We start from the raw sequence: 27,800 nt of genomic DNA, 5'->3' as shown, positions 1-27,800 counted from the left end.
CACCTAGGAAAAAGCTTTGTAGCTGTCTCAGTCATGCTTAAAATCCTACAGAACAATGGGACCAAGGGGAGAACGCAGACAGTACCTGCACATTGCAGGAAGGCTTGGTCCCCAAAGGTTCCTCCTACCCTGAAACCCCAGGGAAGATGAGAGCAGGGGCTGCAGTTGGTCACCCATCACCCCATGGTCTGAACCTACATGTTTGTTTGTTTTTGTTTTTTTCCTTCATCCCCAGACAGGCTGTCAGAGGCACAGCTGCCCAAGGACTATGAGCCTTCGACCACACAAGGAAAATCAACCCAAATGCGCTCTGTAGCATTATATCCAAATTACACCACTCCCTGAGACTCCTCTCCCACTTCTGCTTTGGAGTCAGGAAAAAAAAAGTAAATAAAACATACACAAAAACAAATTCTCTTTACAGGGAATTTGACAGCTTCACTGGCAGGTGACATCTAGTGTTTTCCTGCCTTGGGGACAAAGACAGCCAAGACCTCAGAGGGCAGCTCTGGGCCAGCCCTATGGCTTCCTTTAACACCAAATCATTTCAAGCAGGTATTTGGCTTCAAGAATCATGCCTGGCTTGAATAAAGGGCTAGGCCAAGGCAAAGACTGAGGCAGGACATAGCTCTGCACATCACCTTGGACTCCCTTTTAATAGAGATGAGGGATGCAGTGGGTAGAGCTTGGGGCACACTTCAGTAGTATCAGCACTTTGTTGGATGAATCCTACCCTAAACCCCACCCACGATTTTCATTATGGCTTATGTTATGGTTAAAATTACTGCAACAGGGCTGGAATAAAAGGGCCAGGTGGTTTCTCTCTAAATGGTTTCTCTCTATTGACTCCCAGGAAACGCCTGTAGGGCCAAGAGGGATTTATAAGGCATGGGGCCAGAGCAGTCCCCATATGTGCAAGGCAGGATGGTGCTTGCACAAGGGTCACCCCTCAGGGCCCCCACACTGCAGAAGAGGTGCCCGAGGGCATGATTCCAAAGCAAGGGAAGAGACAGGTCACATCCTTATTTCAACAAGATATTTTATTGGTCCAGCAACTGCAAAATATACAAATTTCTGAAAGGCATACCCTGTTTTTAAGCTGGCACAGCTTTGTATCAGGCAATTATTCCAGACGTATATACAGAACAGTTAACATAGCACACACACAAAAAAAAAAGAATCCCAAGTAACTACCCTTCTCTCCAAGCTCTGCAGTATACATTAAATAAATAAAAAGCATTTCACTATCAAAAAAAATCATAAAAAAATAAATTCAAGTATCACAAAGGAAAACAAAACCAAAAAAAAAAGGGGGGGAACTATTGGTGTGGTTCGACAAGTCCCCTCTGGCCACCTTTCTTGGCTGCAGCATCCCTGCCTGGTCCTGGCTCTGTTAGCCAAGACTCAATGGGATGGGGGTGACACCATCCTGCCACCTACCCCCAAGCAAGAGAGGACCACTCTGCTGCTCCCTCTTGATGGGGGGGGGGGAACGAAAAGACATCCAAAAAAAAGAAAAATAAAACATGACCAGGTTTTATCTTTTTGTGGGGACTGAGACTTTTAGTATTTCCAGAGGAAGAAATAGTTTAAGGGTGTTTTTTTCCAGATTTTTAATATATATATAAATTTATATATGTACACACACACAAATACATGCCAAAACATCTGCAGAATTACACGCTTACAGGATTGATCGGGGGCAGCCAGACATCATGTTTGCGTTTGCCAGCTTATCTTTCGGTAGCAGGAGGAGAAAGATAACTCCCCAGGAAACTGGCTACAAGGGCCAGCGAGCCGCCCTCCCCAGGCACTCGTCTCTCTCAAAGTCAGGGAAACCGAAAGGGCAGACGTCAACCGCACGTGCACGCAGGACTCTGCTTTATTGCAGTTAAGAAAAAAAGAGGGGGAAGTGTTTTTGTTTCATCTGTACAGGAATATACACATATGGACACACGCACGCAGGCAGGGCACCGCCAGGATGGGCTCCTGGGGTCAGAGAGGGACCAAGCATGGTCCCAGACCCATCCTGCTGTTGAGCCCATGCAACATGGTTTTTGCTGCATGAGACGGAAGTGCTAGGCACTGCGGTTTGCCTTTTCCCAAAGGGCAAACAGATCAACCTCCCCCCCCCAAAAAAAGAAACAACCAAAAAATATTATCAAAAAATAAAGAAAATCACTTTCCCCCAAAACTCTCTGCTCCTGTCTGCAGGGATATTGTTTCCTACCCAGGGGAGAGGAGGAAGCCAAAGGAGAGGTAAAACCAAAGGGCTGCCCATCTCCAGTCCCCCCCCAAAAAAGGGGATGCAGGAGGACTTGACCACTTTCACCTCCTGCCTCCAGCTCACTCGTGCAGGGAAAAAGCACAAGACAGGGATGAAGAAAATGCAATACATAGGACAGGGCAAGGAACCACAGATTTTTGCACAAAGCAATAGTGGTTAAATTGTCCTTTAACTGCTGGCTCACAGCCTAGACCAGGCTGCCAAGAAGGGTTCTTGTATCTCAAGCCACCAGGAAGGTGGTTTGAAGGACTGAAGGAACCCAAGCCAGGACCTTGCCCCATTTTCCCCTGCACACATGCACACCTCAGAAGCCATAACTACTGCTTTTGTGTAGTCCCAGCTTCCCAGCACGCAAAAAAGAAAAAAAAAGTTGCCTGCATTCAGGCTTCCCCTGTTAAGAGGCACAGCTTAAAAAAAATAATAAAAGAAAATAGTTAGCTCCTGCCACAAATAAAGTGCAAAAACCAAGCGGTTTCTATATATACATATACCCACACACACACACATGTGCATGTATATAGATTAAATAAAGACAAAATGTCTCTTCTTGTGGCTTTTTGCAGACACACCGGGACTCCTAGGAGCTGGCGAGACCCCTGGCCACCTCCATCCAAGAGACCTACTCGCCTGCAAGACACGTCCAGCTCAGCCCGGCCACCTACCTCCTGCAGCACTGCAGGCATTCTCACCCCCTACATCTCTTTCCTTCAAGGCAAAAAAGGGAAAGGGAAGGCCAATTACCAGCACATCACCTCAACTGGCACTCAGTCCCCTTGCCCAAAAAAATCAAAACACACCTGAACTCGGGGCAGCGGTCTGCCCAAGCCAGCATCAGTGTGGTTCCCCCTCTATGCTACAAACAGCTCATTGCCAGTTTCAGCAGCAGATTTATATTCTCTGCAAACCCCTTCAAGGTATATCAGTTGACATATGGGGTTTTATGTACATAATTTTTGCTGTTATTTTTTGGTTAAAGCCAGTAGTTCTTGTACACCTCAATCAGGTGTGTGGCGGGCTGTAGCTGGTGCGGGTCAAGGACTGCAGCATGGCATGTTAGGGGCTTCCTTGCCAAATAATTAATAATAATAATAATAAAAACAAAATCCCCCTTCATTCCCCCCACCCCTCTTCCCCCCGTTTCTCCACTAACCCCGCACCATTCACATATACACACTCCACCCCGAGACAGATGGGTACCAATCAGCTATACAAAAGGAGATCAAAACCGCTTACAGAGAAAAATTAAACTTGGAGACTTCTGCGCGCTAGAAGCACTTTACAGCTTGCTACGCTCTAGCAGGATGCTGGAGAGGAGAGCAATGCTGCAAGCCTGGAGACATGGTGAACCTGGGAGCTTGTCTCCCTCCTCTCCTTCGCTCTCCCGCCTCTCTCCCCTCTTTGGCAGAGCAGTTTGCAGATGAACGGGCGTGGATAGAAACAGCCGAGGGTCGACCTTGCTGCAAACGGAGGAGACCGGTTTAATAAGCAAGCTTCAAGAAATGACGATGGGATGGGAGCTGGCGTCGCTGGTGGCCTTGCGACAGCGCCGACAGAGTCATGATGGCTTCTGCGAGTTGTTCATGTTCTGCAACGAGAGGGGAAGGAGCACGGTTGGGGTCATGCTGGGATCAGACCTCACCCCAGCCAGCATCTTCTACGTGCACATCGAGAAAGGGACAGAGGCAGTAACAAAGCCACAACATGGGGCACTACGAAAGCATCCACCATGGAGGGAGAGAACACCATCCACCCAAGGAGAGGGTTGGGGAGGAGACGTACTGCCTCACTACCTGCATCCCTTCCTTGAGCATCACCCAGCTTTATTATCTGCAGGGTGGGAACCTGGCAAAGATACCCCTAAAAACTGAGCTAAGCCTGGAGCCACTCTTTGGTCCATGCAAGACAAAGACAGGACACAACAATCCTTGCAGGAGCCCCAGTAGATCTCTCCAGCTTCCCTTGGGGCTGGGCAGCGTCCCCCCAACCTGGTGTGTGGAGGCCACCGTTTGACCATCCTCAGCACCACCCCAAAAAGGCGGCTCAGGACAGAGCAGCAACACTGCCAAGGAGTTGGCATGGCCACCAGCCATCACCGGTGGTGGAATGGCTGGAGCAATGTTCACCCGTGACATCCTGCAGGCCCCAGAGCTGCCTCAAGCACAGCCCTGCTGCCACCACCACAAACCCAGAGACACCCAGCAAAACATCAGCCCCTGGAGGAGAGCATCCAACAGAGGAGACACCCAAAGAGATGACCACCACCACAAAGATGTTTCCCAGTTCACAGAACTACACAAAAGGTCAGAGGGGAAGGGATTAGGAAACAGCTAGAAAGGTTTCTTAGCATTTTTAGTATTTTACTACTTAAACTGCCTCTTACAAGCACCAGTGACTACCTTGTAGCCTGGCCACAGAGTGGAACAAGCTAGTCTGCATTATCTAAGGAGACAGGGTGAAGGTTAGGAAAAGGCACATGCACCCAACAGCCATTTACCTTGGAAATATTAGTAAAGAGAAAACTTTGAGAAAGCGACAAACGGGTCGTCTTTAAGCATGAAAAGTGAAGGGGAGAAGAAGGGAGGGGAGAGGAGAGACTTTAAATCGGGTTGTCATTACAAAGTGCAACTTGGATCATGAACCAAGCAGAAGGAAAAGAAATCACAGTAGTTAGTCCTGTAAACCCAAACCAGCTCAACCCCATGGTCAGGAGGCATGCAGCTGTATCCCTGGCCTCTACAGGTGTCCCCTGGTTCTTCTGGATAGCGACAAGCCCCCACTAGTGATGGTCAATGCAACAAAGCACCCACTGCCAAGTGCCTCCAAGCAGCACAAACTGGGAAGGGAGGTAACCTCCACCTCCCCGACCCCATACAGGCTGTGGGGGGACAGGACACCCATACAAGGTGACAGTAGTGATGGTGCCACCAAGCCTTTGGTCTACGGGGTCTTCCAGGCTCCCTTAAAACCAACCCTTTAGCCCCACACATAGGTGGAGGAAGGCTCCCAGCAGCTGGAGATTTTAACCTTGCTGCTCCCAACCCACCTGGGATGGGTAAACCATCACACCTGCTCCAGCTGAGCTCAGGGTCTAGCACAACCCAAAGCAGCTGTCCCCTGACTCATGTTTTTGATGTCCCAGCTGGCACCAAGGCATGCAGTGCTTTTACTATTGCAACATGGATGGAGGGATGGACAAAAACAAAGCCAATTTGCAAGCAACCCCCAGGAGGACCAGGCACTTCATCAGGGGCTTCTGTGCCTATGAGCAGCAAGGAGCATGGGCATGCAGGCCATGCTGAGCAACCCAACCTCTACATTCGCCCAGGAACATCAGCATGCTCTTCCCCAACACACCCATCAGCAAAGCCAAGTCTGACTTTTCTAACATCATTTTTGGGGAAAAGGGAAGAAACAAGGTTCACCAGTTACACAAAAGCAGCACCAGTTTATAGCAAATTCCTTCATCTTCAGCCCACAAAATGAACCAGGACAAGGATGCACATAGGCTGATCTAAACCATAGATGACAAAGAGACCCCTGGGCACTATGCCAGCCTCAGCACCTCCCTGGTCTTTGGGAAGACATTTGAGCACATTTTTCAATGGCTGATGCTCTCTTAACTCGGCGATGTATCATGAAATGAGTCCAAATGCTTTGGATATAACCAGAAACTATCTTGTCCCTAGCACACAAGGATCTAACAGCACTGAGTTTAAGTGTCAAAGCCTCAATTAATCCTAATCCTAATTAGAGCATTTTATGTCGAAGGCTTCTTGCCTTCTTAATAGAGCTAGATGAGGAGTGCATCCTTGTGTCTACTCTGCCCAAGATGTCTGGGCTGGCTGTTCCCAAAATCCAGGTTGGCAGAACTACAGATGCCAGGACCCAGGATCAGCCCAGCTCCCCAAAATATGTCCCTGCTCCCATGCAGGTGATAAAAGCCTGCAGGGAGCTGAGGTCAGAGCCTTCCCCAGGAATCTCTCTGGTGCCATCGCTCACAGACACAACTCGGCCCCAGGAAGGACAGACCACCTGGGTCTATCACCTACATTACAAAGCGCTGCCACAGAACTCCAGGAAAACCCAACGGCATCTCCCATCCAGTGACTATTCAGGGAGGAGGCAGGAATTTAGGCAGCATCTGCAAGTGACAATTCGCTTTGTTTCCCAACCAAATTGGGGCATTTTATCAAGGTAGGATACTTGTGGTTTGGACAAAGCAGCCCCCACAGCCCCCTCTTTATCACTCCCAAGATGCACCCAGATCCCACACTCAGACCCAGAAATATCAACTCCAAGAAAACCATGCCCCAGCCGGGTTTCACAGCAACAACAAAATAACCACTGGCAAGAAAACACAGGAAGAGGGTAGGAAGGGAAATAAGACGCAAGAAGGTACTTACAGGCATGCCTTTCCTAGTAAAGGCTGGAGAGAGAGAGAGAGAATGGAAAGAGAGGTGTCAGTAACGCCACGGGAGACAGGGCAGGGGGCAGCAGGTGGCAGCGAGGGGCACCCAAGCACTTCCAAACCCCAAAGCAAAAGAGGGTTTGTCGCAAGACTCAGCCAGCCCAAACAGAGCCCCGAGAGATGGAGGAGCCAGCTGGGGCAGCAAGGTTTGTGCGAAGCAGAGCGGTGGTTGGAGCACGGCACCCTTCCTAATCCCACTTGGTGTGAGCAGACACCAGGCAACACACAAAGCGGGCAGCAACAGCCAACAAGCAGCCGGGGGGACATGCAACACAGCAAAGGGGCTCATGAGCATCTCTGGTAGCACCCCAGCTCCATAACCAAAGGCTTTTGCTCCTGGAGAAGCATGTGCCAAGAAAAGTCTCTCTTCATCCTTTCATGGGTGGGTGAGAGGAGAGAGAACACAAGCAGGGGGGCAGCAAAAAAAAAAAACAGGTTTTCACCCAGGGCTGCACAAGGCAGCTGGGTTCACCATGCCTCGTGCATCAAAGAGGCTTCTACTCGTTTTTGGTCTGTTTTGCCTATTGCTCTGGGAAGGAAGAAAGACCCACAGGCAAAGAAGGGTCCTCGTAGCATCTTCATGGAAGCCCAAGAACCCTGGCCTTATCGCAATGCCCAGGTCTATGGTGGAGCTGAGTGCATCCTGGAGGAAGGCACAAGTCATTTGGTCTAGAGAACTGGCTTCTATCCAGACATAGTCCTGGGCAACCTGCTCTGTTTTGCCCAGCCTGAGCAGGACCTGGATCAGATGACCCCCAGGAGGTCCCTTCCAACCTCAACCATTATCCTGTGACAGGGCGATGTCAAACTGGGGACGTGGAGGCAATTCCTAAATTAACATAGTTGCTCGATTCAGCCCAGAGCTTTGGGGCTTTCCAACACTCTCAAAACCCATGAGAGGGCTGACAGCCACCCTTCACCGGGTGCTCCTGAAACCAACGTGATGCGGGAGGACAGCAGCCACGGGAGAAGTGGGGAGAGAGCATCTCAGAGACAGCAGCACAGGATGCGACAAGTGCAAGCCGTTCCTCAGCTTCAGGAGCAACAGGAGGAGGACAACAAACAATAAACGAGAACAACAACAAAACAAAAAAAAGAGTTTAACTAACTTGTCCCGGCAGCTGCGTGGGCACTTCCTGAGGAACACAGCCTGGCAGGGCGGAAGAAACAGCCACATGCTCCTCAAAGCTGTTGATGCGAGGTTTTTTGGTGGGCTCTGGGCTTGCTAGAGGGGTAACGCTATTACGTCTCATGAGCGGGTTAGGTCCCTTCTTTGCTTCCTAAATTAGAGTGAGAAAAAGAAAAAAAAGTAAATAAAAATAAAGTAAAATAAAAAAGGGAAGAAGGCGACAGTTATAAAGAAAAAAGAAGCAGGTTGTTTTTGTTTTTTCCTTAAAGCAGCCTCTGCTTTTCCCCCACAATTGCTGTCAACGTGCAAAGGATTAGTTGGATGCATTGAAAGGTTCTGGACACCAAAAAAAGGAAGCTGATGCAAAACGTTCAAGAGCACAGTGTGATTTCCCAAGAAGGGGAGGAAAAAAGGCCCTGCGCTCAGAAGTGAGAGAGAACTTCTCCTCACCTGAGCCTTTGATCACAAGAAAAGGTAAATAGGTATTACTACAAAGCACAGCAGTAATCAACAGCCACCATTTCTCACGCCAAAGACCTGCCCATTGGTTTGCTCCTCAAAGGCAGCCCCTCTGCCCCAGGGCATGAAAGCAAGAAGAGGAAAGAAGAGCAAGCCCGGGCTGATAAGAAAGACTGGGGAAGTCGCACAGAGCAGCCAGCGAGGGTCAGCACCAAGCTCCAACACAAGCCAGGTGGAATGGAGGGGCAGCGCCCACACAGCCGAGCAGAGGAACCCAAGCGCTTTGCATGTGCCTCGCTCCGTCCCCACCACGCCACGCAGCCCCCCAGCCACGGCGGTGGACGAGGGCATCGATGGCCCTGACACACCACAGGGAAGGACTGGATTCACCCCTGAAGATGTGTCCTGAAAGGGGATGGATCTGACCATCCCACCACCAGCTGGGACCCATCACCGCTACGTGTGAGTTGGGAAGTTGGACACGGGGTCCCCTTTGGGGAGCTGTCCAGCCCCGACGCCAGGCTGGCATCCCCTTGCTCTGGCCTCCGAGCTCCTCATGGAGCACCCAGACCAGACCTTATGGGATTTTTCCTCCATGCAAGGGGTCTTTTCCCCCCAGCACCCTACAGAACAGCACTCTGGTAGCCACACAGAGCTGTGGGCATGCCAGGAAAAAACACAGAGGATGGAGATGTTGGACAAGCCACTGAGCTTGAGCTCTGCCAGCCAGCTAGGACACCTGGGAGAAGCCACCTTCTCCATCCAGTGCTCCATTCCCTCTTTGGGCAAGCAGATGATTGTAAAGGCAAAAGTCAGAGCCCAGGAAGGACCTGTCCCTGGGTGAGCTTTCATCTGAGCAAACACACTGGGAAGCAGGCACATGCAAGAGTCATTTTCCCTTGGAAAACCCTTGATCGGCCACATCTTTGCAGAGCAAGAACCCCTGTGATGTTCCAGGGGCACTTCCAAGCACCTGGCTGAGCAATAATAATAATCTCCCCATGCCCACCCCAGGCATCCTCACTGCCGGGTGACTATAGGGAAAAGGGGGACACCAGGGAATGGCTGAGGAAGAGCAACACTCACCTCTGGCCGCTCCCTGTGGGTGTTAACAGCTTCGATGTTCAGAGAGATGGATTCCACCCGGCAGCCTGCAGAAGGGAGCACAGGGAGATGGAGAGGCTGTCAGAAAAGCCAAGAGGTGCAGGATGCTCCACCCCAGAGCCCTGCCTTTCTCCCAAAGGAGGCACAAGTCAAACACCCAGACACATCAAGGAGAAGCGCCACACTTACCATAGGCCACCGGGGTCAGCTTCAATACTGTGTGAAGAGGACACTTCAGGTAGGGCATTTCGTCTGCAGAGAAAGCAAATCAAGAGAGTTACCCCATCCCCTCTCCAAAAGCAGGTTTGGAGATCATAGAATATCCCGAGTTGGAAGGGACCCATAAGGATCATCAAGTCCAACTCCTGGCACCGCACAGGTCTGCCCAAAAGTTTAGACCATGTGACTAAATGCACAGTCCAATCTCTTCTTAAATTCAGACAGGCTTGGTGCAGTGACTACTTCACTGGGGAGCCTGTTCCAGTGTGCGACCACCCTCTCGGTGAAGAGCCTCTTCCTGATGTCCAGCCTAAATTTCCCCTACCTCAGCTTCACACCATTCCCACAGGTCCTGTCACTGGTGATAAGAGAATAGGTCATCTGCCTCTCCACTCCCTCTTGCGAGGAAGTTGTAGACTGTGATGAGGTCCCCCCTCAGACCTTCCTCAACACCTGAAAGCCATCCTAAAAAAAACCTAAAACACCTAAAAGCCAAAGGAATGCATTCTCCAGTCCCTGCACGGACAGGAACCCCTAATTCATCTCTTCAGAGCTCCATCTGCCATCCCTCCTCCAGCAGGATCAACACCCCCCCCCAGCCCAGGCTCACAGAGCTCACCTGCACTTTTGTCCAAGAAGTAAGCAAGGAGACAGCGCATGACCGCCTGGTGACAGATCACGAGGACGTTCTCTTGTCTCTCCAGCTCCATGATGACTGGCTCTAGGCGCTGCACCAGATCTTGGTAGGACTGGGACAGAAGAAGGGCAGGGAGATAAGTGTAGAGCCAGGAAAACAAGGACCTTACAAAGAACAATGGGCATTGTCTTGGTTCATCTATTATTTTCATGCTTCTGACTAAACTAAACCAACAGCCAGGGTTTTGAAGGGTTTCATAAAGAACCACGACAGGCACCCAAGAAGGAACCCCAGACACTTAAAGTCAGTGCCAGCCATTCCCTGACATTCTTTTGTTAGGCATGCTGGCATTAGTATGTCTCCAAACATTTACATTTCCCAAATGTAAATGCACGTGACTTTTAATTTGGTGCTAAAAAGCCCAGTTCACAACCTAAAGCATCACCCAAGACTGACGTCAATTCCCACCTCAGTGTGTCACGCCTTGAAAACAGGTCGTGTTCCCCATGCCAGGAGCAAACAAAGATATCAACATCAGCCCTCAGCAAATGACGCAGACAGCAAGGGCTGAAATTACTAATTTGGAAGTGAAAGAAAGGCAAAAACCTCGGCACCACACGACTGAGTGGACCTAGTGACGGAGGCTAGACTAGGAGGCCTTTGGACTTTCCCAAATAATTGACTATGAAATCATTTGGCCTGTTTGTTAAGTGTTGTGCTTCTTAATGAGATCTCCATATACCATGGATATTACAAGAGCTAAAAGCAAAAGTTAAACAGGAGCCCTGACCCTTTCTTAATTTTCTTGCTTCTCGGAGCATCTGCTTTCTCCTCTACTCTCCTGTCCTCTATGCCCGAGTAGCACGAAAACAAATAGGCCATGTTCAAATAACAGCCACATCTCTGGAGGTCTCCTTGCAGGCCTACCTCTCCAGAAGGATAGCGGTAGTAATATTTATCCTGATCACGTAAAGCAAATTCCTCTGGATGCTGGTCCCTGATTTCTTCGTAGGTCATTTCTTCACACACACCCTGCAAGAACAGGACAGCCAAGAGGTTACGGGCCATGCTGAAATCAAAAAGCATCAGCACACCTAAGACACAAACCCTTCTCCAAGGCATTTGTCTTTAATCCTTGGAGAGATCAGACAGAGGGCAGGTTCAAGCAAATGTCATCTTAACCTACTTATTCAAGCCGAAATCCTGAAGGTTCTGCATATTTTACAATTTCAATGCCAAGTTGTGAGTACTAGAGCAGGAAAAATACTATTCCCCCTCAGAAGGAAAAATTCCCCATAAAAGGTGAGATCTATACAAGAATAAGAAAAGGCCAGAGCTATCTCCCCCTCTTGCCAACCCATGATCACTACAATCCAGCCTTCCCTACTGCAACCAAAAGTACTTACAGCATCTATTTCGTTAAGTGCCTTCCACTGCTCATAAGGCAGCTGGAGTGCTTCTGCTGTTTGGATTGTTCTCTTTAGTTGGCTGGTCCAGACTTTGAGGTCCTTTAGGTTCTGCTCCTCAACAAACTTGTTCAGTGCCAGCGCAAACTGTAGGACACAAAGAAGAGGTTGACTCCTGATCCACCGCTTCCCAATGGGCCTTCCTCCCTGCTTCCCAGTAAGTCTTCCCCAGGACCTCTTTTGCCTTCTGTAGGCAGATGTATTGGCCTTTTGCTCTAAGGTGAAGAGCAGCCTCACACACTATTTATTCCCAAAAGCTACAAGGGGCATGCAGACAGAAAGAATGACAGGAGCTGCAAACTAATATAATCAAGGAGCAGCACCCAAGAAGCCCCATCACAACCTGGCCTCTCCTATGATGTGAAAGATTCCAGACCATCCTTAACCACAGCAGCTTATTTGTCAGAGAGCTAACTGGATGTATTCTGTAGTCCTTGATAATAGTCACACCTTAGCTGACTCGATTTGGACTTGAAAATGGTGATGGCAAGCCAAAATAGCTATTAACCCTTCCTAGAGCAGCTCTCTTGACCACATCCATGAAGAATCATTAGTGAGAGAACTGAAGGCACCCTTGGAGTTGACTAGCTCAACTGAAGGGTGGCAGCAGTCCTTCTACATCCCACCCTGCCTGTGTTAGGGCTGAACCCACCCAAACAATGAAGATATTCTCTCCTAGAGACATTTGCAGACCAGCCTCTATCAAATAACTGCATGCAACACCAGTGGCTACAGTCTTGTTTCAAGCCACGCTCAAGCCCAAATTGAACCAGCCCTATAGATGGATCTTCTAAGTACCCAAGGTGGCACCAAATATACAACACAGCGTCTCCTACAGCCACATCACTTACAGAGCCACAGGGGAATATTCCTTTCCCTTACCTTCTTGCCCCTGTTGGAGAGGCCCGAGTCACCTCCAATCTTCCCCTTGAGGTTGAACTCGCTTTCGCCGTGCCGACACAGGTAAATGGTGCGGGGCTGGACATGGATGTTCATCAGGTAGTAAACGATCCTGCTCTGGATGTGATCCTGGACCCTGTTGACCAGGAACCGCCGACCAACGTCGATGACTTTGATGAGAGAAAGCTCCCTAGGGAAAGCACAGCAAGGATGAGGGGGATGCCAACGGGGAAAGCAGAAAAACACACACCACCCCCACAAAACAGCCTGGTGAGGTATCTCAGTCAATATAATCACCCAGCTAAAAGGATTTCCTGCAGGCTATTTTCCAACAGGAAGCCAATAGGCAACAGCAATTCACGGAGAGCTAAGTAACACCAGTGTAATCGCCCTTCCTCCCTGCAGCAGTAAGAGGATTAAACCTAGCAGGGGGCACGTTCCACCCCAGGACAGCGCTCAGCTGGCCCAGGATTATCTGTGCAGGGCACACACACAGATGTATTTGTGAGCAGTGGAGAGGCTGGGAGGCAACATGTTGCAGCCCACACGGTCATGCAGGACAGCAAAGTGGAAACCACAGGGCTTGCTCAACCTTGAGTCTATCTAAGCAATCCCTTCCTTTAACTGGGACCATGAAAAAACACCCCAGAAACCAGCACATGTGGACCCACAAGAGCCTGGGAAGGTTTCGCTGCCTAGCTCCCTGGCAGAGGGATGGAGAAAACAGTATTGAGTATTCAAGGAAGAGACCTGAATTTACAGCAAGGCTTGGCCATGTTACTCCAGCATGGTCACATACTTGAACACAAAGTGAAATACAACCCCATACTTCATTACCCCTCTCCAGGAAGAGAAAAGGCATTCAAAGCCAGCCCAAACCGAGGTCAGGAAGTTTCTTACCGGTCATAGTCATCAGGGTCAAGTGGCTGGTAGCTGGCCTGGTAACAATTGATTCTCTTCATAAAGTCCTCCATGGCATCGGTCGAATTACAGTCCCGGTAATCAGGGCTGGACAATTTTACTTCCTGCAGCAGGGGAGAAAACACACCAAAAGGAGTGGTTAGGAAGCTTTCCAGGCAGGTAGGGAAGGCTGCTGCCCATCTGGGACTGTGGGAGCAGCAGGGATCCAACAGTCAGACTGCAGTAATCTCAAAGCCCTGACAAGATCCAGCTATTGACTGAAACATTTTCACAGCCATCACCTATAATAAGAAAGAAAAGAAGTGAACAAGACCCATAGTGGGCCACAGGAATATCCAGAACTCACACAGAGTTCTGCCTGAGCTACTCTAACAGGTTGTCCTTCCTGAAGATTTGGGTTTGAGCAGCAGCATTACACATCAGTAACCTCCCAAGCAACACTGAACCCAACAGGATAACAGCCAAGAAATGTGAGCAGCAGCACCCCAGGCTCACAGCTATTTTCTGCACTGATCCCAGCACGAAAAGCACTATTCATCCACAAGCACCCCATGGAGCAAAAATCTACGCTGAGATAGTAGTTCATTTTTTTCCACCCTTCAAGAACTAGTTTCCATCAAAGGGAGGGATTAAATCCTGCAAAAATACAGCTTCAGGGTGTTGCAAAGGAATCATAATAAAAGAAGAACTAAACTGAACATTTTAGCAGTGTCAGGGAAAAGGCAGCGTGCAACCACCCAACGAGCCACAGGGCAGCAGCTCCCAGCAGGAGCAGATGCCGAGTGCTGGCCCCTACCCTGGTGCCCATTGTGGAGCCAGTCCTGGGGGCAGAACTAAACCCAAGGAAAAGCCTCTCTCAGACTTTGGATATCCTATGACACATTCCCAGATGCTGTAAGACAACTGGCAAAAGTGCAGACCTACAGCTGGAGACAAGGCTGGAGCATAGCCCAAGGGAGGAAAGGATACTTCCATTGACGTTAATCATACCTAGGTAAGCCAAGTAGCACCCACCTGTCCAAGGAAGCCTAAATGGCAAAGAAGCATTTCTGCTCGTGGGAAACCAGAGATCCAGCAGCTCCCGAAGGAGCCAGTAAGCAAATTTTTATGCTGCTCCCCCAGCCAAGATCTCAGCTAGCGGCAAGAAACCTTCAAATTGAGCTGCTATTCTTCTCAAAGCAGACCTCAGTAGACTCTGTAAAGCTGCATGTGGCTGAAGACACCAAGTCTGACTGCTCTCTGATGGGATTTAAACACTTAACCACACCCATCACTTCCAGAAAGAGGGACTTTGGGGCCACCGAAGCAGCCTAAATACACATCCCTCCTTGATATCAAGTTAAACACTAACAGCCATGCAGACAGAGCGGAAGGGAACTGGGGACAGGCCACCACAACTTTTATTTTCACTACCTCCAGGCAGCCCTGGAAAGGCTCCTTTATCATCCCAGGACAAATATGTCACAAAAAGATTTTAAAAACTCCTAACCCTCAACTGAGTCTGGCAAGATGTCAGATGTCTTCTGATAAGAACCCAGTTGGGCACAGGTGGAAAATCCTACACGAGGGAAAACAAAACAAGCTGCTTCCATGCTTACCATAACATTGGTGGCAACCACCGTGGGATCATTGCAGACAGACTCAATGAAGAACACCTGCAAGGCAAAGCAAAGCTCAGCTGAAGACCAGCAATTACATTTAGGACATTCAACCAGCTCTTATTCAACCCAGCCTCCTTCCCAGCTTCACTCCCTCCACCCCGCTGCCATCCTTTCTGCAGGGCTCAGGACCAGGAAGGGCTTACACACTGTTGATCAATCCAGCAGTGAAATCCCTTACACTGGAGCATCTTCAGGACAACACAATAATGTATTCTTAATTCTACTTTTTCACTATCGTGGACTATGAAACATAGGCAGCAGCCTGATGGTACCAACCTTGAACCCATTTTCTTTGGCAAAGTTTAGGATCATCCCTCTTCTCTCCCGTGTGGTATTGGTGGCATCAAAAACCTTTAAAGAAAAATGTTGGTTATCAACACAGATGTCTGGTTTCTCACCAAACCCTTCCTCAACTTAAAACCAGGGGAAGTAGTGGAGATTTCAGAAAAGCCACACACTTTTCTCTCTCATGGAGAGCATTTTGTAAGATCCTTCCTCATTTCCCAGCTGCCTAATTTCAGGGAACTTTTAGGAAAATATAGGGACAAGCAACAGACTCAGTAAAATAGCCTGAGAGATGGAGGAAAGACCCCAGAGCATTTACTGATGAAGTGCTGGGGTTTGGGAGCAAGAAATATTCTATAGGATGTATGAGAGAGAAGTTAAAAAAAAAAAAAAGCTTTCTCAGCTTACATAAGAGTCACAGCTTCCTCATCACATTTTAAATGCAAAACACACCAGCTGACAGTGGGGAGGATGCAGACTGCCCGGAGGATCTCAAAGTGGGGGTTAGCAAACAGAGGAAGCACAACCACAGAGCAGGACGGGATTGTTCATCCCCAACTCTGATTTTGGCAAGCCTGCAAAGTCCTGATTTCCCCATTTCTGTGCAAGATCAGGGCCAATGATGCAGCATGGGGATGTCATCACCAGACAAGCCCTGGGGTGAGCAAGCGGCCCCTTTTCCCACAAGTGATTTGCCCTGAGTTGCACTGGGTGAGCTGCACCTTTGGGACCAGGACTATTGCCAGCTACCACAGAGGGCATCACTTACCGCGATCTGGCCAGCCTCCTCTGTCAGGTACTGCTTGACATCCCTCAGGGCAGCCAGGGCACACTGCCTGCAAGAGAGATGAGAGCCCTGTGGTCCTGATGTCCTCACAATAAATGGCACACAGACCCCTACAAAGGTGGTGAGTGACCCCAAACCTGGCCACATTGTCCCCCTCACAGGGACATCTGAGGCTCAACCTACTGGAAGACTGAGCACCATGATGCTCTGCAGTGCAGATAAAGAAGTAAAGGCCAAACATCCCTGCGGATCTCACAGTGAGCCTGAAGGTGACCTCGGGGTACCCATGATGGAGGCTGCTTTGTGGACCCCAAACCACCAAACCTCAACAGCTCCAAGTTTTCAGCTCTTGCCACCTCTAAATCACCTAAAGATGATCCTTGCACATGCAGGGAGATCTCTAGCTCCAGCCCAGTCCTTCTGGCACCCCTCAACAAGCAGGGTAACCCGGCTGCTAACCGTTAGCTCCACCACCCTGTTTGGGATACAGGTCCCACACTTACCTCCGGACTTTCATGGCCTCCTCGTTGTCGGGGCGGAAGAAGTCGTAGGAGCTGTAATGCTTCACCGCCTCGCGGCGATACTCGCCCACATTGAAAACTGCACGGGAAAGGCAAAGACCGTCAAAACCAGGAGCGTGCACCAGCACAGCTCAGCTGTGCAGCACCCACGGATGACATTTTCTACAGACCAAGGAAAAGCATCCTTAGGGATGCTCACCTTTTGTTGGGACACCGATCCAGTTGAGGTAGCGAGTCAGCTTCTTGGAGATGTAGGTCTTCCCCCGGGCCGGGAGGCCAACCATCACTATCACAGTGGGGGAATTGGCGAGCTGAGGCCCACAGGCTACAAGGAGGAAGAGGAGAAAGCAAAACATCAGCAACCGTTAATCCACCAGCACATCTCGTATCAACCCTGCACGGCACTTGCTTTTGAGCCAGCCTCCTCCAGGTCCTTTGGAAGCTGGAGAAAACCCAAAGCCTCTGCTCCCCATGCACCGTCATTTCTGCAGCATCTCCTCTGCATCCCCCTTCTCCCGAGGGTGGACAACCAAGACTCCGAGCAGCAGAACTCACCAACTTATTTTCATGATGAGATCTGCTGAACACATGCCAGAGCAAGGACAGATGGCTCTGTGAGTCAGCAAGACAAGCGCCCCAGCTCAGCCACCCTGACCCAAATTCAGCCCTGACAGCCAGAGGAGAACATCCTGATGGCTGCAAAGCAAGCAAGGAAACTGCAGCTGCCCCAGGCTCCTCCATGACTCAGTTTCCCCATTTGCAAAAAAAAAATCAATGCAAACACAAGCCCTTGTCCCTGTGGTTTGGACAATTCTGTGAAAACCTAAAGGATGGCCGCAAGCAGCCTGGGCACGTGCCAGGGCGTGGGAGATGGCACCATCCAAGGGAAGAAATGCAGCCTTTGGTCAGCTTTTCCACCATCAGCTCAGCACCTCCTGCCCGTCCATCTGCACTCACAGTGTCTCAGACAGTAAGCACCAGTTCAGAATAAAAAAAAAAAGAAATCAAAGACTGCTTTCAGAGGCGGCCGCTGCACTGAAACACCAAGTCCGTGCTCAGATCTCCACCCACCAGGAGCAACTTTTCAAAAAACTTTGGCGAGCTTTTAAGCTGATACACATGCAAATTTTTTATTTTTTTTTCCCTCCTGAAGGACCCTAACATTAGCCAGCTGCAGAACTATCAGCATTTAAAAGAAGATATACAGGAGTGACTTATCCCTTTCTCCCAGGAACCTATGCTGGTTACATTTTGTCCTTAAGAGGGTCCTGCGTCAAACAGCTGGAAATAAATCCAGAGCGATGACTTGGCCAGCTAAAGGAAACTCCTCTGATTCAACGGAATTGCACGACAAAATGCAGACAGATCAGCTGCCCAGGTGAGTCGCTTTTCCCCAGAAAATCCTTTAGAAAGTAAACTCCAGGGCACTGGTTCAACTGGGAGGAAATTGCGCACCGGCAGCATCCCTCTGCCCTGCCTACCCACATCACCTCCACGCTGACGTTCACGTGGCGCTACACATCCCAAAGGCCAAGGCACCGAGCCAAGTGCTTTACACGCAGGAAAGGAAGATCTTAAGGATGCCTAATGGAATTTGGATTAGCCACCCGCCTCTCATCCCACCCAGCCTCACGTGCGGGGAGCCCTCCTGGCAAAGGCAGCGAGGAGCGAGCCCCTCCAGGCAATTTCTCATCTCCCCTTCAAGCCGCCGGAGCCTGGAGATCTCATGGGAAAGGAATGCAGGGAGTGAATGGCTGATGGCAGCGCTGTAAAATGTGGTTTAATTATGGGCTGGCCGAGAGCACGCCTGCCCCAGCTCCCCTGCCCGCTGTGGGGCAGGTGGGACTAGCGGTGGCAGCACAATTCGGGGATACGAGAGGCTGCTGGGGGGATTTTTTCTCAGGGGTGGGCAAACAGACTGAGAGGTATGAAGAGAAAGCATGTGAAGCACGTGGGATCAAGAAAAAAAAAATCCATCAGCTAAAGAAACCGAATTAAGGCTACAAGTTACAGTGCCAGAACGGCAAAGAGCTGCTCATCATCTGCCTGGGTGTCTTGCCAAAGCAGACTCAGCAGACAAGAGATGATAAAACTCTCCAAAAGGGATTTCTTTCTTCTTAAATATTCCGCATTCCTGAGGACGGAGCTGCCCTTGCACTCGCTCCCTTTGTGTGACCTGGCCCCCCGGTGCTGCGTTTCAAAAGCCCAGGGCAGCTCCCACCGGCAGGCACTGATTTTGCACGCCCGGATACCCATGGGGGCTGCGAGGTGTACCAGAGGAGAACATTTTCCCCCTCTGACCATTTAGAACAGACTGCAACAGTCCCACGTGCCCAACAAACTTTGGGGCTTCTCTTTTTCCCCACAAAAAGAAATAAATTAAAGAGGGAAGGGGAAAAAAAAATGTACCTGAATAGACAACTCCTCCTTTATCTGCCAGCAGACAAAGGATCTCAAAGATCAGAGCCAAGAGGATTTGGGGCCATTAAAATAATAGTACTTGACACAAGGACGATGCTGGGTACTGTTTCATGCCCCCTCGGCTCCAGACAGATAAAAATCGAGCTTTCAGAGCTCACGCTGAGTGCACATAGGCAGCAAAAACACCTGTATTTGAGGAATTTCTCCCAATTCAGTTTGCTGCCAAAGGAACGATCCAGGTCCCCCCTACAGCATGGAAAACTTATGCGTAATATGGACCCGGGGAGCACTTCCCAAATGCCAGGTCAGCACTGGGCACGGTGTGTGCACCTTCTCACCAGGAGCCCGAGCCCAAACCCAGCCAAATCACAAAAGCCCGCCCCGAGCTCCAGGAAACTTTGCAGTAGGGATGAAACCGAGCCCCGTGTTTTGCTCCGGGCGCTTCACAAAGACCTAATTCATCATTTCTTTTCACCACCCTGGAAAGCTATCAGGGATTTCAATGCATATTCATCACTTATTATCGACATCTACCCAGGTAAGTCAAGGTCAGGGATGACTTGTGAAAGGCTCGAGCTGTATATTTAGAAGCGGCTCATCTCGTGCGTTACAGCAGCTGAGAGCCAGCGTGGGTGCGCTCCCGTGCTTCGCTGGAGGGGGTGGAAGGAGAAAAAAAAAATGGAAACTTGCATCTATAAAAGGTTAAATAAAATAGCTGCCTCCCTACTCCAGGCATTTTTACTGTCTCCATGTAGGCAGCATTCCCACACGCCCCCCCCCCGCATCTTCCGTGTGAGCCCTGGGCTCCCCTTTTCCACCTTTTTCCCATTGCATTTTGCAGACAGCTGCATCTCCTGTCCATACACCGCATGCAGGCTGCAGGGAGCCTACAAAACCCCTGGGATGTGCATCCCACGTTTCACATGCCCACACCCGCTGCCTCCTCTCCTCCAGCATCCCCCAGCCCGGCCCCCTCCCTGCACCGCCTCGACTTTCCCAGCCCCTACGTGAGAGACGTGCAGCTCGGCAGAAATTGAATGGATCGCCGTCAAAGGGCCAGATGAAGGCATCACTTGGAGCTGCAACGAGGAGGAGGAGGAGGAGGAGGACGACAATCGGGCTAATTATTTCCTGCACCGAGCGGCCCGGTGATGATGCTGCCCTGGGGACGGTGCCGGCCTCGAGGGAGGCCGGGGCTCGCCATTGTGCCTCCACGCCGGCCTCCCGGCCCCACGCCTTTGTGCCCGAGCTCTTTGTTGCTGCCGAGGAGTTAGTATCGCCTATGGGAAGCCACGGGTTTCAAAACCAAGAAATGCCCAGCCGGGCTCTTCCCATAGATCGCAAGGAATGATGCCGAGCACGGCTCGTTCCCACCCCGAGAAACAATAATCATATTATTATGATTATATTCATATATTAAAATATGTTAGTTTTCTCCTCTGTAAGAGGGAGCTCTCCCCTGTCAGAAACCACGTGAATAAATTAGTGAAGAAAAAACCAGTGAGGCACCACGTGCTCGGGGGATTTCTTTCAAAGGTGTCAGTCCTTGAAAAAAATAAAGAAACCCAAAGCGCTCAGACCCAGCTGCAACACATTACACCGGTCCCACCCCAGCCCAGCCATTTCTGCCCCACGGCCAGCCAGATGTTCAGCCTGTTGCTGCTGAAAGCAGCATTTCCTCGGTGCCTTCCCCTGCACATGTGCCCAGACACAAGGCTCAGCATCCCTCGTGCGCCCCGGCTGAGCACAAGGCTCGGCATCCCTCGTGGCACGCCGGGACCCACGGCCGTGGGGCAGCAGCCGTGATTCATCGGGGAAATTAACGGCATCATTCATTTCATCCAGAATGTTTTTTTTTTTTTTTTTTTTTCCTTAAAAGTGGGTAAACTTTCTGGCCAAGAGAAACACGAGCAACTTAAAAAAAAAAAAAAAAGCAGCTGCCTGCTCGAGAAAAGCAACGGGAGGACTGATTCACCCACTGCCATCCCCCTCCAGGCTGCAAAAAGCCGCCTCCATCCTCGCTCTCCGCAGCCTCTGCGGGTTCCTGCGATGCTTATTTGGGAGCTGGGGTGGTTTGGGAACTCCGTGGGGTGGCACAGCTGCCGGGTCAGTTAAAAGAGCCGGCTCCCAAATCAGCCGTGATTCACGCCGGGTTTGATAGTAGCGCCGGGGCGACCCGAGCATTGGCTCGTATTTATTTTTTTAAGCGTGGGGTTTGGTTTTGAACACCCCCACACTTTCTTTTCTGCAGGACGCTGAGCAGGCAATTTGTTTGCCCTCCCCTCCACCTGCCTCCTATCTCCCCCAGGCACAAGGTCTGGCGAGGTGCAGACAGCTGGTGGTTATTTGTGTTTATTAAATCCCCGATCTTATCCCCCCAGTAAAAGCCCAATCAAGCCAAACATCAGGGCAAGGTGCTGAATGCCCTGAAAAATCCCAGCTGAGCTAGCCTAGGAGCAACCTGCCCTATTCCCTGTTAATCCTGTAAGTATTATGGGGTGGAAAGCGAGGGGGAGGGAATGTCAGGACATGCGTGGGGCCGGATCCAGGCAGGCTGCACCTTCCTGGGCTGGAAGCATGCACAGGGATGCTACGGGGGGGGGGGGGGGGGGCACACTCAGGCTGCACTGCACAGATAATATGGAAAAATAGAGTGTGGGGGGGATCCACCTTGGTGGGGGTCTACCCTCGGAGAGAGCATCGCAAGGGGGTGCACGGGAGGAGGGAAGGGGGGGGACCGCATCCCACCCCCGCCACCCTCCTACCGGGGGGATGCTGGACCCCCCCCCCCCCCCATCCCGTCGTTCCTACTACTCACAGCGGCGGGGCAGCGCCGGCCGGTTGTCATTGGGGAGCCAAATCTTCTGGATGCGGCTTTGCGTCAGCTCCATGGGCATTTTTAAAGCCAAGGTCTTTTGGCGCTCCGCGTCCACCTTGGGGCGTTCGCAACACGGGTGTGGACGGGGAAAAAAAAGAAAAAAAAAAGGGGGGGGGGCGAAAAAATATAAAAGGAGACGATAAAATAAGGCTTGCCGCTCGGTGAGGGTTTAGAGGGGGAAGGAGGGACGGGGCACAAAGCAGGGAGGTGGGCGAGTCCCGCCGCTAATTTTAATTCAAAAAAAAAGTGCAAAAAAAAAAATAGAAGTATTCGGCCTTTTTTTCTCCTCTTTCTCCTTTTTAAAAACGAAAAAGAAAGCTGAAGGCGAGGGCTGGAAAAAAGAAGCGGCCGCACTTCTGCTGCCGCCGTTCCCACGCTCCGCTCGCACTGGAGCCGCCGGTGGCGTCGCCTCCTATTTGGGGCCGGGAGGCCGGGGGGGGGGCCGCGGGTCCCCGCCCTCCGGGGCGGGCCCCGGGGGGGGCGGGAGCCGAGGAGGAGGGCGGAGGAGCCGGGGAGGGGGCGCGGCGCGGCGCTGCCGCCTGCTGCCGGCCCCCCCGCACTGCAGCGGGACAAAGGCTTTGTCTGGAGGATGGGGGGGATTTGAGGGGGGGTTAAATGGGGGGGGTTGTGGGGGTGGAAGGGGAGAAAGAGGGGAGTGGGGGTGTGGGAGGTGATGGGGAGAGGGTGGGAAGGGAAAGGGGGTATTGGAGATGGGGTGTTTTAAGGAAAAATATGGAGATGAAAGGAAAGGAAGCGGGGAGAAAAGAACAAAGGAGAAAAAAAAGGGGGAAAGAAAAAAAGAAAAAAATGAGAAAATAAAAAGGAAAAAAGAAAAAGGAGAAAAGAAGAGAGAAAAGAAAGACAGGAGAAAGGAAGAGGGAAAAGAAAAGAGAAAGGAGAAGAAAGAAAAGAAAGAAGGGAGAAAGGAAAGAAAAAAAGGAAAGGAAAAAAGAGAAGAGAAGAGAAGAAAGAAAGAAGACAGAAGAAAGGAGAAGAGAGAAGAAAGAAAGGAGAAGAGAGAAGAAAGAAAAGAAAAAGGAGCAAAAAAGAGAGAAAAGAAAGGAGAAAAATAGAAGAGAGAAAAAAGAGAATAAAAGAGAACAGAAGAAAAAAAAATGAGAAAAGAGAAGAGAAAAAAAGGAAAAAAAAAGAAGAAAAAAGGAAAAAAAGAAAATAGAAAATAATAATAATAAAAATAAAAAAAATAATTCTAAAGCCAAAGCAATTCTACAACCAAACTCATTCTAAAACCACAATTATATTTAATAAAAGAAATCCTTTCTAAACCCGAGGGCTCCCCCGAGCGGGCTCCCCCCCACCCTCCTCTTTCCGCGCCCCCTTCCCCTCCCCGGCCCGCGGCGGGTGGGAGGCGGAGGCCGGGGGCTGCGGAGGCTCCGCACGTCGCTCACGTCGCACAGGCAGGGCTGGGGCCCGGCCTCCTTCATCCCCCCACCTCCGCCGGGGGGTGCCCGGGCTCTGCTCCGCCTCCGCCCCGCTCCGCGGCCGCGCAAAAAGGCTGGGGCGGAGGCTCCGGGGGAGGCTTGCAGCCTCCCCCCCCTCCTCTCGGCCTCCGCCCGGGCTCGGGGATGGAGGAGCGGAGGCTGCGGAGCCTCCCCTGCGCTGCCTCCGCTAGGCGCAATTAATGCATATAGGTATATTTTATCAGGGTGCGTATTGGGTGTTTTTATCCCAAACGTAGCCACACTTCGGGATTTTTAACCCATTAGCCGGATTCCCGCAGGTGACCTCGCCTTCCTCGATTCGACGGTGAAAAGCACTAATTCCAACCCAAACGTGGCAAGGGCAATAAATAAAGGTGTGGGAAAAATCCAGCTTTCTCCTCAAAAAAAAAAAAAAAAAAAAAAATTAAAATTAAAATTAAAACCACGATTTTGGGATGCTCATACCCCGAGCAATGCAGTGCGCCCAGGCAGCAGCGGGATGCTGGGTGGCTGGTGGGGAAAGTTCAATATTTTATAGCTGGGAAGTGCTCTGCTGGGTTTATTCTAGCTTGATTTGCTAAATAAAGCAAATTTTGCACGGAAATTAAAACACTGGCAAGTGAGCAGCTCGGCTACATACTGAATAGCCTCCAGTATTATTTTAGGGCATCTTCCTCTAGAAAAACAGGCAGGTGTTTTTATGACAAAGAATATCTTTTTGGCTGTCTCCTTACATGGTGCCAAGATGGATGGAGTAAAAAAAAAAAAAAAAGTGCACAATCCCTCAGTCTGCTACGCTGGAAAAAATATATTCATAGACCAAAAAAAATGGTACTGTGTGGGAGCTGAAAAAGGATGCAGAGATTTGGGATGTTGTGAGGAAGAGGGTGAGAGCATCAACTGGCGAGGAGGGGGTGAATCAGCGAGACAGAGATGTGCCCCCCCAAGACGATGCACAAAATACATCCTCAGGAGAGGGCAGAAGATTATTTTGATAGATTTTGGCTATTTTATTTTCCCCATTTCTCCAAAAATCCATTTCAGCATCAGGTTTTATGCCACCCTGGAAGGAGGCAGGTTGATTGGATGCTGTTGCCACTGCTGCTAAATCAATCTTTTCCCACAAAGGGCAAGAAAAATTTGGTGCCCAGATAAAATGTGACTCAGAAGAGGGAAGAAAATTCACGTGCTGATGTGCGACGAGGATTTGGGGCATTTCCCTTCCTCCTGCAGCTCTGTGCTCCTCTCCATGGCTTTCCCAGAAGCTTCAGCCGCTTCCAAAATCACCGCCCCGAGAGCATCGAAAAGAGCAGGAAAGCGAACCTCTGCCTGAATTAAAATCACAGTCGCTTCAAATTAGATCCACCTAGTAACTCTTGGCTAAAAACGCCTAAATAACTGGAGCGGAAAGCTAGACCATACTTAAACTCCTAAATAAGTGGCCTGGTTTTCAAAGGCACGAACACCCAGCTGCTCCAAGTGAGGTCAGCTGGAAGGAGCATCATTACTATTTATAAGGCACTCTTGGTTGTGAGGGTGGTGGCAGCACAAGGTGCATCGGGAGGTAAAAAAATGTAAAGCCAGGGCTTGAAATCTGCAGATCAAATCACTTCGAGTGGGAATCCAGTGGGAATGGGCGAAAAATCCCAAATCTGTGAGAGCAGAACCCATCTCTCACAGGGTTTGTAGCCTGGGTACTTCTCTGAAATACCAAAATCCAAACACCTCCTTTCCCTTATTTTGTGTACCCGCTTTTGAAACACCAAACTGACCTAGCAGCCCATCCCAAATGGTGGAAAAAGGCTCTGTATGGGGCCCAAAATCCAAACCCTGGGCTCAAGTCCCCATCCCCTGGGGAAGAACCTGCCTGGGTACCAACCCTGGGGATGGCAGCCAGCCCCGGCACCGTTCCCACGCCATCAAAATGCAGGGAACGGCAGCCCCAACTCTGACTAAGCCGTGATTCATCACCTTTTTTTCTTTCTTTTTCCTTTTTTCTCCTTTAAAGGAAGCTTGTAAGGAAAGCACGAGTCCCGTTCATGCTTACGTTCAGTGCAGCATTGGGCCATTGTGGCGTCAAAGAGGAGAGGGTGCAGTTTACGGGGAACCCGAGTGCCTCTTTGCACGGATAAATTTGGAGTTGGTGGCTCAGGGCTGGGCTTCCATCACCGCGAAGATACAGCTATAGGTGAGTTCGGTTAACGGCAGGGCAGCAATTTCCAGCACAGCCTCAGTTTACCAGGCTGCAACATGGGCACAATCCTCCCTTCGGGGGCGGGTTGCAAAATTTAAGCCAGCAGCTGCCCAACATCTTGCTAGCGCGCTGAAGGCACCGTTTTGCAACAGAGCGAATTACTCATCTGGGAGAGAGGAGGGGTATTTATAAACAAATTTGAAAAAAACTCTTTTCGCTTACGAAAAAAGAATCAGGGGGACCATGGGGAAGCCAAGAAAGCTGCCTGCAGCACTCTGGGGGAGGCAGGGGCTTTCAGAAGGGTCAGGGAGTAACCAAGTGGTTGCGTCCTCCTCTTGACTGCTGGACAGGGAACTGCTGTCACTGCTGGGGGGTGGCTTTTGGGGGGAACCCTGGAAGAGTTTGCAAAGCTGCTGGGCCTTTTGCTCATGGCCATTGTGCCTGCATGTTTAAAGCGCTCTGCTTGTGGTGGTAGTGGGTTCCCTGTCCTGAATACGGCAGGGAGAGCCCAGTTCAGTCTCCAATCCCCCCTTGACCTCTGCAACTGGGAGGGCTGAGCCCGCAGGCAGGATCGGGGCAGAGCAGGGAACATCTTGTGCCCCAAGCCCTCCTCCCTTCACCCAAACAACCAAGAAATCGACCCGTTCCCCCAGCTGGGGACAGGCTGTCCCGTTTGCACGCTATTGCACTCCGCAACTGGACCTGACGTGCTAACGAAACAGCTTCCTTCCCCAGCCGTAAGCAACTCAGCTTGGGGCGAGCAGCCGAGCACCAAAATACCCCACAGAGCAGGCACTCGGGGCCACCCAGCATCTGCCAGTCGGTGCAGGCAGCACCTTTCTTAAAATAGCTGCAAGCAGAGAAGGGGAAAAAAATCAATTGGGTTTGAGGAAGGAGGGCTGATAGCAAAAAGGGGAAATCCCCAGGGAGGAACGAGGCATTGCTCAACCCCACTCCATCGGCCCCAGTCAAACGCCGTGCTGGGAGCTGAGCTCGCCTTTTCTTGGCAGCCAAGAGGCAGGAAAATCCACGAGGGATCTGCACAAATGCACGTGGTGGCTTTCAGCAACAAGTGCCAAAATCAGCTCGTGTGCACGTGAGCCGGCTTGCAGCAATGGTGCTAGCCAGGCAGGAAAAAAAAAAAAAAAAAAACTCACATCACTTTCTACCAGCAAAATGAGGCCCCCTTTAGTTTTCTCTAGATGCCTTCTTGGCCATATTCACCCCTCGGACCTGGTCGCTCTTGCTCGGCCCCTCTGCTCTGAGCACCCCTGCGTGCTGTCGCTGTCGCACTCGGTGCTACACAGAAACTATTTGGGGGGCAGTAAATTTTTCCTGAAGTCAACCCTCTTTCCTGCTATGCCGTCAGCCTTGCTAAAAGCATTTTTTTTTCTTTCTTTTCATTCGGGAGCCCTTCAAGCAGAAGGATGGGGGTTCAAGCCTAGTTAGCACCTGATTTACTGCAAGGAGCTTTGCAAAGGGAGGATGGCAGTGCTGTGGTTTAGATATTTGCACCGGTGCTGATACAAGGCAAGAGACACCCAAAAAGTGGGTGAACACTGTGCTGTTAAGAAAGGAAATGCAGCCCGGGAGGACAAAGGTGCAGGTGACGAGAAGGCAGCATGGGCAAAAGTGATTGTGGCTTAAAGGAGGTGCTTTTGGTTATAACTGAGTGAGTTAAAGGCAAACAGTAAAGGAAATGGGAGAGGTACAAATGAATTGCCTGCCCATGATGAATATGTGGAAGACAGAGGGATGAGAGCCTGGATTTAAAGTGCATTCCCCAAGCTAGGAGCAGAATCCCCAAGGGTCCTTCTGTCATCTGTGCTGAGATCTCGGAGAGGGCTGGCAGGTCCCTGGGAAGTCCCAGTAAGGCCCAAGGGCTTAGGTGGGTGTCCAGGAGCCAGGAGCGATGACCCCAAAGGAGCCTCCCAGCTCGATGTTCCTATTTAAAATCCCACGGAAGGGGTTTCATCTCTGATTCATGGATCAGTCTTGCCTAAACCAGAAAATCTGATGCA

General features: G+C 50.5%; 1 protein-coding gene across 8 annotated transcripts in view; it reads right to left on the bottom strand.

Moving 5' to 3' along the window:
• Positions 1-1,021: 1,021 nt before the first annotated feature.
• The window catches only part of PFKFB3 (6-phosphofructo-2-kinase/fructose-2,6-biphosphatase 3), a 40,170-nt gene continuing 13,391 nt past the window's right edge, over positions 1,022-27,800 (bottom strand). The window contains exons 1-16 of one of the 8 annotated variants that reach the window (XM_040546498.1): positions 22,084-22,533; positions 17,044-17,169; positions 16,827-16,923; positions 16,306-16,372; positions 15,528-15,602; positions 15,189-15,245; positions 13,570-13,694; positions 12,652-12,859; positions 11,710-11,856; positions 11,231-11,335; positions 10,286-10,415; positions 9,637-9,699; positions 9,430-9,494; positions 7,865-8,035; positions 6,691-6,713; positions 1,022-3,872 (exon numbers count right to left, since the gene is read on the bottom strand). In XM_040546498.1, coding sequence (XP_040402432.1) covers positions 3,866-3,872; positions 6,691-6,713; positions 7,865-8,035; positions 9,430-9,494; positions 9,637-9,699; positions 10,286-10,415; positions 11,231-11,335; positions 11,710-11,856; positions 12,652-12,859; positions 13,570-13,694; positions 15,189-15,245; positions 15,528-15,602; positions 16,306-16,372; positions 16,827-16,923; positions 17,044-17,169; positions 22,084-22,162 — 1,545 coding nt within the window. In that variant the 5' untranslated portion in view covers positions 22,163-22,533 and the 3' untranslated portion in view covers positions 1,022-3,865. Of the gene's footprint in view, positions 3,873-3,892; positions 6,429-6,690; positions 6,714-7,864; positions 8,036-9,429; positions 9,495-9,636; positions 9,700-10,285; positions 10,416-11,230; positions 11,336-11,709; positions 11,857-12,651; positions 12,860-13,569; positions 13,695-15,188; positions 15,246-15,527; positions 15,603-16,305; positions 16,373-16,826; positions 16,924-17,043; positions 17,170-22,083; positions 22,534-27,800 lie in introns of those variants that run through there. The other 7 variants (XM_040546480.1, XM_040546489.1, XM_040546539.1 and 4 more) reach the window with 7 other exon arrangements.

The sequence above is a fragment of the Cygnus olor genome, chromosome 1 (genome assembly GCF_009769625.2).
Source record: "Cygnus olor isolate bCygOlo1 chromosome 1, bCygOlo1.pri.v2, whole genome shotgun sequence".
Lineage (NCBI taxonomy): Eukaryota > Metazoa > Chordata > Aves > Anseriformes > Anatidae > Cygnus > Cygnus olor.
Note: the sequence above shows the minus strand (reverse complement) of the source record. Positions and strands in the feature narration are given on the sequence as shown.